The sequence below is a fragment of the Anneissia japonica genome, unplaced genomic scaffold (genome assembly GCF_011630105.1).
Source record: "Anneissia japonica isolate Jap-2015-1 unplaced genomic scaffold, ASM1163010v1 scaffold1889_len2455224_cov183, whole genome shotgun sequence".
Classification (NCBI taxonomy): Eukaryota; Metazoa; Echinodermata; class Crinoidea; order Comatulida; family Comatulidae; genus Anneissia; species Anneissia japonica.
Genome location: NW_022752980.1, coordinates 1,152,406 through 1,167,711, shown reverse-complemented (window position 1 = coordinate 1,167,711; position 15,306 = coordinate 1,152,406). Strand labels below are relative to the sequence as shown.

Sequence of the window (15,306 nt, the reverse complement as noted above, 5' to 3'; positions counted from 1 at the left end):
TTAATCTATTACAGAAAATAATTTTTTCATTCAGTGTGTCGTCCTGTCTTAAAAATGTGGACTTTTTTTTTTGGGTGGGAGGAGGGATATGTACTGTATGCACCCTGTGACACCTCTAATAACTAGGTTGATCAGTAGTGAATTAAAATTGAATTTTTAAATATTGTTTCAAATTATACTGTTCCATTGACAATAAACCTATATTTTGATATCTTATTTTTCCAGCCTGTTGATACAGCTGATTTAGATTTTGATTATCAGCCGCAGATTGAAAAAGACAGAAGCTGCTTCAAGTTTTTCGTCAAATGTAACAAAAATACGAAATACAAATTCCGAGTAAGTAAAGTAATTTTAATAACCATTAATTATTTAAAGCTTTCAGTACACCATGTGGCATGCTACAAATCTCAATTGATGGTATTTGTTTCTGAGAAGAACCGGTTGGAGTGTAATGTGATTTTTATTCCTTAGATTATATGAAGATTAATGGTATTTTAGTATTAAGATAGATGTTGATGACAAAAATGTGATTTGAGGCAGATATATTATGAATTATCACTCCCATATGCATTTAAACAAAACTGAAAGTTCCACTATTATTCAATGTAATGTGATAAAAATATATAATTATTATTGTATGGTTTATAGCCCCATGAAAACAGGCATCCTTACACTTGTTTCCATTTCTTTTTACCTTCTTTGTAGGCTATATATCTTTCCTCATCACCTCCATCTGTATGTTGAATTAATTAATGCACTGTTTTAACAACATTTATTTGTCAAACATCACAAATATATCAGAAATTTGCTTTTTTTATGCTATGAATCGTCAATACAACATATAAACAAAAGGAAAGACAGGCTGAGGGAAATATATAATTTAAAAACATTGAAAACACATAATTGCTTGTAAAATTACTGTACAATTTTAATTTATAAAATGCTCCAGAGTATTTATTTATTTATTATTTTATTTTATTTATTTATATTTTTTTATAAAAATATTTTGTTAAATTATTAGTTTATTGTAAGAACAAACCCCCCCCCCAAATATGAGTATAATATAATAAAAATGCAATAAAATTCCATTTTAAATTTACAAAAATTATTAATATTTTGTTTTCTTTAAATAATTATGTTTACTTTTTGCATTTTTAAATGGCATATATTTCTATTTCATATATCATCTTCCATTATTGTGAAACAATGTTTTTGACTAGCTTTAACAAGGTACTGTATGCTACTGAATATAATAAATAACCTCTGTAGCAGAAGAAAATTGTGAATAGTCAGCTATGTGTTCTCTAATGGATACCTCCATTCTGTGTCCTCATGGAGTATGGTAATTGAATAGCTACAGTAACCGTACTGTACAATAATTTGAATAAATCAGTCTTATTCATATCACATGGTGTAAGGTTGGCTACAAACTACTTTAGAAGCCTTTCAAGTTCAATTTTCAATCATATCAGTTGTAACAATAATGACAATAGTGTAGGTTGGCATTAACTACTTCACAGTCATTTTTTAGATCACGTTTCATTGTTGTTATTATGAGAGTGTGGTTTAGCAAATACCGCTGTCTTTTAAATATTACTTTTTATTCATCAGCTGTGTACTAGCTTGAGGAAAACCACTATAACCTTTAACGATCATGAACTACTAGTAACATTTATTATGCACATACAAAGTGAATAATAGAGGAGCTTTAAAAGATCTAAAATAGGAATGTGTAATCATTGATTTGAATACACTGTTGCTTGTTCTCGTATGTTTTTTGAATTGATTCTACTATCTATATGTCATGTGTTAATCTGTGTCAATATAGTGTCAGGCATTCATGGCCAAGGTTACATAGCTTCATAAAAGTAGGCCTATCTGAATCCAATGTATGATTTGGTTCAAAAACTTGAAAGAAAATATGATATTACTTCTATTATATAGAAAGATTTAAAAAAATATAGTAGCAATAATCAATAGTGAGAGATAAGAATTATCCACTCCTTAGGAAATTTTAATGTTAAAATTTAGGAAATATCTTGCTCTAACAAAATGATTTTCCAAATTTAAGTTATACTTTATATTTTCACTAAATGTTTACCAACTGTGCAGGACATACAAAAGCTTTTCTGTTTTGGTAGTAGTAGTAGTGTGGGCAAATACATTGACCTAGGCATACTGTTTTAGCAGTCACAACCATTCACACTTGCTATGTTTTTGCATAGCGATTATGACGCCAATACAAATTACTACTGTATGTTCTGATTGGTCAGAATAATTTCTTACATTGCTTATAATTTTTGGAAAAAATCAAACCAATCGTAATACTAATTCTATGGGTAACACGTACTGTACTACCGGTGTTCTATTTACAATTACCAACTTCTATTACCACTTTGAGTACAAATTGGCATTTAGATGACTTAAAATAAAAGAATACTGAAATAACCATGAGCAATTTATACATCCTTTTGAATTTCCGAAGAGACTATTAATAGTAGTGAACTGCCTAATATTATTTTTTCGATAATATACTGTGTATAACTGCAGTATGGCTGTAAGATTTTCAAACTTGTGCAATCTCAAGCAATAATTTGGTATTTAAATACAAGATTATTATAAGAGCTTTATTTATGACAAACAGATTACTATGGTAAAAGAAGATAAATCCAAATTGAAAATTTCTTAACCTAGCCATTCAGTGTTAAATAAATATTAAAATGCTACTTAGAATCTAAACAGCTTACAATAGTACGTAAATATCGTTCAGTAATACTATTATGAGACACACCTCGGAAGACATAGTATTTGATTTATTCAGCGTTTTGTTTTCATTAGAACATCAGTCAATCAGTAGAAATGGAGGAGGGCAGAAAAAATAGAAATAAAATTTTGTTTTCTTATTTAGCAAAATTATATTGCCAAAAACATCCAGATGGAGGAGAAAATAAAAATAAAATGTTATTGTTGAATGTAAACAGTGTAGTACAGTAATGGGATGGTTAAATCCTTTAAATAAAGGAAGAAATATGCATATCTTATTTTTTGAGATTACAAGGTAGTGACAGGCTTAATAAAAATAAATAAAAACTTTTATTCTTTTTCTGAAATAATTCCATTTTTTTGTGGCAGTGGGTGTGCTAATTGGCCAAAAATAAAATTTAATTTTTATTTGAAGTCATCATTATTGGCAAGCAGTGGGTTTGCTAAACAAGGTATATAAATAGTCTTGTCTAATCAATTGTTACATGTTACAACTAAAAAAAAAACAAAACTTTAATATGTTTTAATGGTGGTTGTCATTTTAAGGCTTTTTAAGTTTATTATTATTTATATATATCGGTACTGTAAAACTCAGCCGTTAGCATTTTTTATGCTCTCTTGAAAAACCAGATTACAAACAACACTATTTTTAATTTGCTATTGTATATATATATATATTTCAATATATTTCATTATTTTTCTCCTCCCAATATGTTTTATTTGTAACCCAAACCTCACATCTATTAGAGGTATGTTACAAAAATAAGTGTTGTCTATAGTCTGCAACACTTCTATGGTTATATATTATACAATATTATATATTCTTTCATTTTCTAATTCATTCCTTTCAGTCAATTACTCTACACGTGATCACACCACCCCTTGCCCCACATAATAAGTCACACATTGTCAGTCTACTTTATCACACATTTACAGTATTGTTCCACACTATCGCACATTGTAAGCCACCCTAAAAAATAAATGAAGGTCATTCTCAAGTTGGGTACTTAAGACCTGATGACATTTCCTTCCCGATATTATCGAGCATCCCATAGATGTGCTTACACTCATATCTGGTAGGTTCTCAAGTGTTCATTGTTATCGTGGGAATCGTTCAAGTGTGACTCAATTCAAAATTGTGATTTATATTTGTTAACCCTTCTCTTTGATGGATGTTACCAATTAACTTGAACAAACCTTAAAGGGGGACATTGTTTGTTGTTCCTGTAACATGCTTAAATTCTCAACTGACTTACAAAATTGAAGGTTGCAAGAAGGTTAAACACAAAGAAATCTGTGGCAATTTGATATGATAAAATTACAACTTTTAACAAAAACTAACTTTCTTAGCAGTGTAATGGCAGAAGGTAGTCACAGTTATACCTTAACAGTGTAAAGCAGTGTATACATTGGCTGCTTTAATATTGTTATTTCAAAATTCTAGATTCAGGATAAATTTATGTATGGATATATATTGAAATATACAATTCCTATAAAAAGAGAAAAAATACACTAAAATATACATCTTGTTTAGTCCCAGATGAGTCAATATGGTGTGCTCATTAATTAATTAATTAATTAGTAATCAGGGTAATTATAATAATGACAATAAATTATGATAATTTGGTGATGTTTTTGGTGATGGTGATAATAAAGATGAAACTGTTAATAGTGATTAAATGGTGATATGACATTATAATTTATACATTATAATATATCATATACTACTCACCTATTGAAGCTCGCATGACTGCTGGCAAAAGCCACTGAAATAAATTTCATCTGTTAGAGTCAAGTTTGAAATTAGAAAAAACATATTGGCTACGGTCACACTAGTGTCTCAAGCCTGGCTTGACTCACCGCGAGTGAGATTTCAAGCCAGGCTCGAAATTCTGGGTCGGTCACACTATTTGGATTGACCTCTAAATTATGAAAGTCGAAACAGCAGAGCCGTAAAGTTCAGGGGATTCGATATACGCGCGTGTGATTGGGTGGATCGCAATCAAAGATTTTACACCAGACGTGCACGAAACACTCTTCTTCAACTGATCTTTTATCAGCTTGTATTGGGCTCGCAATGCATTCACCTTTGTTTGAATTTGGGCCGTCGTTCTCTTCTCATGTCCGAGACTGGCTATCTGTCAGCAAGCACACCAAAAATTCCCGTTTTGTTGTTTGTTTTTTTATTTTCTGTCCGGTCTGTCAGCTCGGGTTGGCCCCACAAATCTACCAGGTCAGCAGTTTCCTGGTCGCTCCAAATCAATCGCATTATTATTAATTAAAATTTGAATTAACTTTTATGAAAGTAATGATTGCGTCTTGATTGAACACACATGAAGAACTCGCGGGTTTTTTATTCAAGAACTTCTAAACGCAACGGCGTCATCGACTGATTGGTCGACAGCCGACGGGGAAATGTCAATCTCGGTCACGTCAGGGTCAATCCAGGGTCAATCCAGGGTCAATATGGGTGCTGAGCCGGGATCGAAATAGGTAGATTGAGATCGAGATCGAGGTCACGTCAGGCGCGAGTCGGTGCAGAGATGCGGTCACATTACGAAAATCCCACCCGCGGTGAGTCAAGCCAGGCTTGAAACTCTAGTGTGACCATAGCCATTAATGACTAATTTGAGTTTGTTAGCATTTAGAATACCTTCCTGATTACAACCAATCACAAATCAATTAAGCCCAATTTATAAGTCATAAACCAAGACACATCAGGAAAACAAATTACATTTGACACACAGGAAATACCCAGTGAAAACAAAGATTGTTCCTTAAAAACAAACTAAAAGTATCATGAAGATTATTATAATTTCTTGAATCAACTAAATATTTCTGCACAAATTAAAATTCTGGCTCAACGTTCCAAGTATAGATACGATCCATACAGTAGAGTATGCATTCCAATTTCAACTAATAATTAATAAAAATTATTGACATCCAATACTGTATCCAGTACCATAACAATGAATGCTCATTCATTCTCTTATTTTAACTGTAACTATATAAAATAAGAACATACTTAACATACCCTACTTATCTGACATGATATTATATCATTTTGAAAACAATAGACTTTTGTAATTAATATTATTTTTGGAGATATGTCAATAATTGAAATAGATTATTCCAGGGGTCTGATCATCGAAGAAACATAGCAACGTGTATTGACTGGAAACAAAATATTTACGAGTACTGTATTGTGTCTGTAGTAATATAGAGGTAGAGATATTGACAGAATTCAATAAGAAATTAGTTATTACCGCTTATAGTGCAGCGTCATAATTGGAAGTGTCAGATCAAGGCTAAAATCAATCATTTGATGACCTTTGCCCCTTGTTACAAGATCATATACAGGATTAAAATAATAAAAATCCTGATTTAAAAAATGAATTAATATACTAGTAGAAATTAATAAAAATGTAGCAATTAAAAATTGATGGGCCAATTAGAAATGGATTACAAATTAAAAAAACATTTTTTAGCTGTTAACACATACTAATTTGTTTCCAAATTATAAATTACTAAAATTGTTAATGATAACAAAACCATGCTAATGGAAAATTATATACATGGGTAAATTTTCAGTTAGACCCGATATTTCTAAATCTAGAAATCCTGATTTAAAAAATGAATTAATATACTAGTAGAAATTAATACAAATGTAGCAATTAAAAATTGATGGGCCAATTAGAAATGGATTACAAATTAAAAAACATTTTTTAGCTGTTAACACATTAACAATTACTAAAATTGTTAATGATAACAAAACCATGCTAATGGAAAATTATATACATGGGTAAATTTTCAGTTAGACCCGATATTTCTAAATCTAAATCTCTATCACTGTCTCGGACCCTAGTGTTTCTACCCACAAAATTTCAGATTGTGTTTATTGCCCATAAATTACCCAGATACACTATGTCGTTCAAATCACTGAAATAATTTAGTTTAAAAAATAAAAGAATCTAACATCAAATAAATTGCCATTTAAATTTTACTTTTTGTATGAATTACATATTCAAAGATCAAAAAATAAGCCATGAATAACACTTTTTATTTATTTTTCTATTTAAAAATTAAAAAATAGCAACAATTTAATCAATAAATCAACATAAATCATGCATTTATTAATACTAAAATAATTTATTTGTGGCCAATTTCACGGAAGCGGAATTATGATTTTCCAGAAATTCAATCCGGGTATTGCTAAACCCAGCAAAAATGGGTTGATTTGAATGAACATCAAATTATTATTACTTTTTTTTTAAAAGAAAAAGAGAGTTCTGAAAGTCCCCAGTGGTAGTTGCCAGGTTATCGGAAATTTTCATTTCAAATTTCTTGAAAATGTTATATAACATTTCCTGCACGTTCGTCGTTCAAAACTTGCACTGAATCAATGTTTTAAAGCTTCCCATCAGAGCCAATAATAATTATATAAATAATTGGTTGCTATAATATTTAATAATAATAATAAAAAATACTTAGCTCTAACAGAAGCCCATACAAAAAAGATCTAATAATTAATCAATCAGCAGGGTACTCCTAGAGCTCCTCATAGGAGCTAAAAAGTTATTTTAGTTTTTCAAATATGCATATGGTGATGTATTAATTCAATTTTATTTTTTTATTGAATTTTATAGTTGGGGGCCATTTTTTATTTGTTGATTCAATTCTAGCTATTTTACAGTATTTAAATATTTGATGATTTAAAAAAAGTAATTTCTATTACTGAATTTTTTCATTGGGGCCATTATTACCGGGGAAATTTTTTCCTACATTCACCAAATCATATATATGTTTCCTTTGTATTTGTCTCCTTCTATAGGATGTTCTTCTTTGCTAGTCCACATGTCCAGCTAAACTATCTCTTTGACTAATTTTAAACAAAACTCAACAGTCGGTTTTTTAAGTAATAATAATAATAATAATTTGGATTTGTAAAGCGCAAAATACATAGGTCTCTATGCGCTAGAAATTTGCAAATTAAAATAAACTAAAGAGATGAGCCTTGAGACGATTTGCTTTCCACATGATTTAATCAGAAATTTATTTGATTTTAGTAAATTTTAATTTTCATAAGCACCTATGTATATCATCCTTCAATCAATTTCTGATTATAAAAACAGACTGCAATAACAATTCATTGTATCGTTTTATACAGTTCATTGATTACTTATGTTTCTAAGAATATGATATGCGTATATTGAATGCTTAAATTTATATTCAATGTAAGCCTGTCTCACTTGTGTAGTTAAATTTTAATTTTTCCCATATTAATTTTCAACATGTGGATTTTTAATCATTTCAGGCAACATCGTCGGAGGATAGAGATACATGGATTGTGAAGATTTTTGCTGTCACTATGGTAATTTATGCAGTATTTTAAAATAATATTTTATCCAATATTTAATTCACATTTGTGTCTAACAATCCATGTCATCAACAATGAGGGGCCTCTAAAACTAATATATTAAAGGATCAACCCTCAGTAGCACTTATAAGAACATTATGCTTCTAAGAATAACAGTTAAATAACAGCTAAACAAGGAGGTTGTTAAAAGTGTGAAGGATGATAAGAAGAGCTTCATCGAAAGAAAGTGCCAGGAAATTGAAAGATCTAAAGGCAATTTAAAAGCTCCATTTAGCATAGTAAGAGAGTTGACAAAGAAAACAATTTCAAGAATAGATGTAATAAATGACGCAAATGACAATATTCTAAAGGCCAACTCAGACAGCGTCGTACGACGCAGCCCGATGCAATTTGTTGTCGCGTCAGGTCTGTGTGAGTTAAACGCAGACACGATGGTGTGCGTCGGGGGCAGTCGCGTCGTAGAATATTAAACATGTTACCTACATACCACCTTAATATGCAGTAGCAGAGAGCAAATGTTGGAATTTTTGAAGCCCATAAAAGAAGCAAGCGAGGCGAAAGGCCTTATGCTAAATGCAAAGCAGACTAAAGTAATGGTCATTGACAGAAATGGAATTGGTGGTGATCTTGGTAGATGGTCAAAAGATTGAGAAGGTTGAAAAGTTTGAATATCTGGGTTCATTCATAGACAATAAAGGAGATTGCACAACTGAGATAAAAATAAGATTAGCTATAGCAAGGACAACAGCACAGTACGTCAATGATCTGGAAGAGTCGTGGACTATCGATCAACCTCAAGTTATGCCTACTGTACTTCATGCAACACTTTTAAACTGTCATTTTTAATATTTATATACCAAAAAATGAAAAATGTTATTACTACTCATTTGTTAAACATATGTAATACTTCAATAATCTGCAACTTAAAAAACATTATTTTAATGGGACTGTAAAAATAATTATAACTGATTATTTAGTTTATTTATGATTTATGGTTACAAGTCTATCACAAAGTGCTATGGTAATTTTAATGGTAGTGATGATGATGGTGAAGGTGATGATGGTCTTGGTAGCGCAGATAGTGGTGGTTCATGGTGGTGTGGTAACTGGTGGGGATGATAGTGATGCATAATGATGAAACAGTGGTGGTGATAAGATATACTTGTGGTGGTGTCAATGGTGGTCATGTTATAGTGGTAGCAGTTGAGTGGTGGTGATGATAATTTTTAGTTCCTATGCATGTAATGCATACCTAGGCCTATGAAATTTTTTCAAGGAAATTTGCTAAAAATATTACTGTAATTTGCCTATAAAATTACATTACCAATGTGGTCTAAAATCATTATTTTGGGCCATAAAGCCCTCCTCCCCCTCCCCCCACGAATTTTTCAACCACCACACAAATTTTACTCAACCATATTTTCTGATTATGTCATTATTGATGACTTAATCAGAAAATATGGTTGGTTAAGTCATGTATCATGCATAGGTTTGTAAATTATTATCATTTAAATAGATCTCTTATTTTCAGTTGAAATAATCATCTAATACAATACTTTGTCATTACATCTGGTAACAAAGCACAGTGATTTATTATTTTGTTGTTTATTACCTACTACACTGTTTCTTCCCTCTTGTGTGTTATTATGAATATCTCATCATAATGAGATGTCTATCTACGAGTACTGTAATTCTTGCAATTGATGGTGAATCCAAGTCGCAGATTGCGAGGATATTTCAATGTGAAATATGATTGTAAGAACAGATGCGAGCAAATGATCGCATGTATAGATTCACTGATTAAAACCCAGATCTGTTTTCAATCGGCCAGGAGCACATTTTAAACCTTGTTTTTACTTTCCCCAATCCATGTGGGATTCTAACATTCAGGTATGATGTACAATACATGATTACGTTCTAAATATAATAACATTAGTGGATTTTAACTAATAAAATGTCTCCCTTGTGATTTGTTAGATTACCATTTAAGGTGAAATCACTCCGGGGTTCAATACTCTTGTTAAATACTGTACATGGTCAGTCTTGCAGTTATAATGAAATTTAATATAAAAGTATATGTATAACTTTTAGTTATTAACATGGAATATGATAAATATATGTCATTACTGAGACTATTTTCATTTTTTGGACCTGTATTTACATGTATAAACCACATGTATAAATTATATATTAAATTTAATTAATATTAATATAATCTCAATGTCTTTAGATATGATAATAAGTACAGTGCTATTATAATATAATAATAAGTATAATTACTTTAGATAATTAAACATAGTAAAAAATATGTATTACTATACTGTAAGCAGTTTATAGCTCCTGTACTATAAATCTCATGTAACTTCCTTCCTGCAATAAGTTAATGCAAAGATATTTTTAAACAATGGTAGATAATATATGCATGGGTGGATCGATAATATGTACATGGGTGAATCTTCCAAAGGTTCTATCAACATCATTCACTAATTCTTTCTTCAGATGGCATAACAAGCCAGTGATCACAAATTTGGCCCAATCTTTTCTTCCCTCCCACATTGTTTTTCCTTATGAGATCAAAATCGCGGCTACAGTAGAATGAATAGCTCATCTTTGCATCTACTATTAGTAGTTCTGTGCATGCATTGAACCATGGAGATTCTTGGGTCAGTTCCATCTAGCGGCTCTCCTTGCATGTTATCCAATTTGCAATTTTATCAGAAGGTCTCTTTATTTATTTATTTATTTATTGACTTTTTAATTGCATGCTTATGTTTGACAAAAAATACAGTGTAAAATGTACTCGTATGACCAAAGCTCATAATGTACAGTATAAAAAGACAATGATAAGTAATGAGTATGCTAATGAAGAAGATGCCAAGATATTAATGTTGATGATGATGAGTAGTGTCATAATAGCAGTGATCAGTTTGATGGCTGATGAAAGTGATAATTATGGTGATGATATTATAATAAATTGATCATAACATGCCATTAAACAAGGTCTCTAAGCACTTATGATGAAAATAATTAAGTATTATGACTTTTTAGTAATTGTTTTATGAATTGGGACTCATTAATAATCTTGCGTTATTATTAATACTAATTGAGATGATGATGAGGATTTACTATACACAAATGTATGTCTGAACCTAAAGCTCATCTGAAATTTATAACATAGGTTTTCTTAAAGCAGCATTTACAGCTCAAGTTGGCAGGCAAATTTAAATTAGACTTTCCGCTACATTTTAACCAATAGCAATGAAAGATGAATATGTTTTATTGTTTCTATAGGGAAAGGTACCAGAACATATATGTTTACTACCTGGCCAGATACAAGATGTGAATGAAATAATTGCAGCAGAAAAACAGAGAAGAAACAGGGGATCATTTTCACCACAATGCCCTTCAACACCTTCATCGTCAAGACAAGGGGCCGCACCGAAGATTCCTGCCTCAGAAAGACCAAATTTATTGTGCAACGATCCTGTATGTAAATTTAATTGCTGTCTTCTTATGAATAAACATTTCGATGATGAACAGATAATGAATATTCATTTTGCAATTTAAAAAAATATATGAGTTTACTAGTAGTAGACAGAAAATGATTAACTTCCAAATGGACAGTCTTACAATAATCACATTTGAATAAAATAAGAAAAAACATATCGGTGTTGCATAGATTGAATGAGTCTGCTATCAGGGTTAAAATATCTCCTCCAGAGATGAGTTTTAGTTTTGGATGCAATTTCAGATTCTGGATAAATAATATTAAAAATTCAAGAAATAAATAGTTTGTCAAAGTCAAATATATGAATTTATTATACATTTATAATTAAAAAGTTGATATTTTTGTTTAGTAAATCAGTAAATATTTTAAGTTATATTCTATTCTCTTTTCAGTACTTCTTCTTCCCACCACATCTCCAGAAAGCATACACAGGGAAAGGTCCAAGTTGGTTTTTTAATAAGCTTTCTCGTGACCATGCTGAACAAATCCTCAACAAGAACACACATGTCGGAGATCTTTTAATACGTGAGAGCGAGACGCACCCTGGGGAGTTCTCCCTCTCCGTACGGCAAGAATCCCAAGGGAAGATTGTTGTACGGCATTATCGATTCCGAAGGCAGGGTGATGCATACAAAATGCATATTGATGATGAGGTAAGGAAATTCTCTGTAATTATTACTGACATATTAATAGCTGATGTATTTAATTTCTAGTGCCACAGATAATTTAAAATAGAAATGCTATTTATAAATGGAAACATGATTAAAATTAATGTATAAGGTAACAAAACACATTAAGCTGTGAATCAAGTCAGGTGTCATTCATCTTTCATGAGAGTGCAAAGCATATGCAAGTTCTCAAGGGTTACTGTGCTCTTTTATATACATAGTAATTAATCATTAAAAAAATTAATTAAAATAATCATATAATCTGAAATCTTGGTATTTTTACAGCATGCTCCATTACCCACCATGTATGACCTCATCAAATTTTTTGTTGAAAAAAGTGGAGGCAACCTAAAACCAATGCAAACCAATGACTTCCGACAGCTGAAACTTCCGCACAGTCTTTATGAAGAGGGACTCTCTATTGGTAAGGACTTTGCTAAAAATATTAATCCCAGTTTTCCCGACTTGTACAGTTCATATTGAATAAGTTATTAATAATGCATTCTTAAAATATACAGTCTAAATCTTACGTGCTAGCCTATGTTGTTTTCCCAACTTTTTCTTTTTATTTAACTGTATTCTGAACTAAAATTACAGTATATAACAAATATATTATATATTGATATTGCATTCTTATGACTTTAAAAATACATTTCCACTTTTTTTTGTGCTAGCATATAATTTTTTATTATCATAGAGTAAAATAAAATGTCTTAGCGTGTAATCTTAATAAAACCATATTTCTTTCTATCCTTACCATATACATATATTTATATCATATATTTTATTGAATTTATATTATAATATATTAAGAATTATATTTTGGTAATAATTAAAATTATAATTTATTTAAAATTATCATCACACCCATTTTTATAATAATGACCATGGTTTGGTTTTTTGATATTGTTACCTTAATAACATGATGTTATTATTATATAATTTATCAAGTCTGTCCCAACATGCTTTTTAACATTATATTTCATGTATACAAATATTAAATTGATTTACTAAATTTTACAAAACCCCGTAATTATGATATTGGAGACTTCTTTTGAATTTTAAAATTCAAACATGTAAGATATCTCTACACATAGAATATTATATTGGATTGAAAAATAAGAAAAATAGCAAGTAAAATAAAAGCAAATATAGCCATATATGATGTAAATATATTAGCCGAGTGTAATTTTTCTCCAGGCAAGTACGAACTCAGCCTTCCTCCTCGTCGTTTTTCTGAACCTCTAGTACATCATCGTACGTATCCTAACAAGGTTTCACCGACCATAAATGCACGCCTATCATTTCGTACACATTTTATTTGTATTATAAAGAATTGGCATTTCTACTTTTTTATATGTAGTGGTAACGGTTAATTATATGATCTATTTCATTTTTTATCATCACTGACCAGCAAAAATCACTTCTTTTAAAAAGGTTGTTTGCGGGTTATCATATTTGCAGGCGGGGATTGCTTCTTTTTTAAATATTAATTCATCTTTGCATCTTTTTATCATATCTAAATACATGGGTAATATCTTAGTATTTTATCTACTAGTATTAATCTTTTTTATTTGAAAACCATTTTGCTTTTCATATATGACTGAATAATTATTGCTATCAGTAATAATATAACAATAGTATATAGATATGAAACACTTTTGTCACCCTTACAGGTCTTTGTAACAAGGTTGTTTTTAAAGTTAAACATGTAAAACAATACAACATTGACATTGCTGTTTATTCTGCTATCTTTCATTAACTAAATCTAAATTTTAGTTGTTGAATTTTCTTATGTATTTGTTTACTTTTTTCTACAAATTATTTTAAAATTATGAATGTGGATACATTAATATTGGAGGTGAAGGACATAGCTTAGTGCTTGGCGCCAATTTTACCTTAGATTCTGAATCCCAAGTTTGTCAAAAGTCATGATTTTGAGGTTTCAGTTTAAGTGTTAAGGACGTTGGAAGTTCTGACATCCCTATCCTATAGAACATTAGCACTAACTGTTTAAACTATATAAATCCTAACAAAAACATACATACATGTAGCCACCATTTGGGTGAAGAGGAACATACAAGTTATGTAAAATGTACAAAAACATTCATGCGCCTGATCACATACACAATGTGTACTTGCAAACATTTTAACTGGTTTGACGTGATTGGCTAATACTGAAGCCCTGTTTGAATGGGACACACTAAAAATATACGTGGATAGTGTACGCAAAAAGAAACCCAATGGAAAAAGCTGGAATGATATTTACTGGCTTCTTTTGGGTTATTTTATTCATGTTTTCCTAGTGTTCAGTGCTTCCAAATAAATTCAAATCAAATCAAAGAAGCCCAGCAGCAGCAGCTGTGCATTGAAAAATATTGTGCAATTTTTGAGGCCGAAAGTTCAAATTTGAACTCATCTAGATTTGAATGATCACTATCATCATGCACGTTATACAGCCGTAACTTTCGCATTAATAATTAGTGCTTAGTCGCACTTTTGGTAAAAAAAGATCCAAATGCGAACAGAGCAAAAGTGAACTTATCCATCCTCTTGTTCAAAATTAGTCCGATGCAAACACAGCTTCCCCTTCAAAGGGAGTAATAATTAGACTAGTAAACTTGAGCCAGGTATTCTTTGTGCAGAAGTAGTAGAGTTAGCTACTAGGGTATGGTACTGTATGTCATTTATTGGTAACAAGTCATCTGCTTTAGACTTGCACACCTGTTACTTAATGATTAATCAGTGGTGGCACCAATGGTGGGTAAGAATAATGTGAATCCCTACTTATCAGACAGGCCTGGACCTCTGTCACCTGACGCCACAAGATCCACTCAATTTATTAATTTTCCTATGCAAATAATATTATTTTTATTGCCAGTCCCTAATATTACTGTATGATGTAAAAGCACAAAATTTGGCCATACTAGCCTTAACAACTCTACCCAAGAACCCCCCAGGGATTTTATTCTGGGACTTTCTCTGTTCAA

The 15,306-nt window shown here is 30.8% G+C and overlaps 1 protein-coding gene across 8 annotated transcripts in view; it reads left to right on the top strand.

Annotated features, from left to right (window-relative positions):
* The window catches only part of LOC117122565 (signal-transducing adaptor protein 1-like), a 48,114-nt gene that overhangs the window by 16,535 nt on the left and 16,273 nt on the right, over window positions 1-15,306 (top strand). For 7 of the 8 annotated variants that reach the window (XM_033268172.1, XM_033268171.1, XM_033268175.1 and 4 more), the window contains exons 3-8: window positions 226-336; window positions 8,078-8,134; window positions 11,432-11,626; window positions 12,041-12,301; window positions 12,602-12,740; window positions 13,517-13,573. In XM_033268172.1, the coding sequence (XP_033124063.1) occupies window positions 226-336; window positions 8,078-8,134; window positions 11,432-11,626; window positions 12,041-12,301; window positions 12,602-12,740; window positions 13,517-13,573 (820 nt within the window). The remainder of the gene's footprint in view (window positions 1-225; window positions 337-8,077; window positions 8,135-11,431; window positions 11,627-12,040; window positions 12,302-12,601; window positions 12,741-13,516; window positions 13,574-15,306) is intronic. The other variant, XM_033268173.1, reaches the window with a different exon arrangement.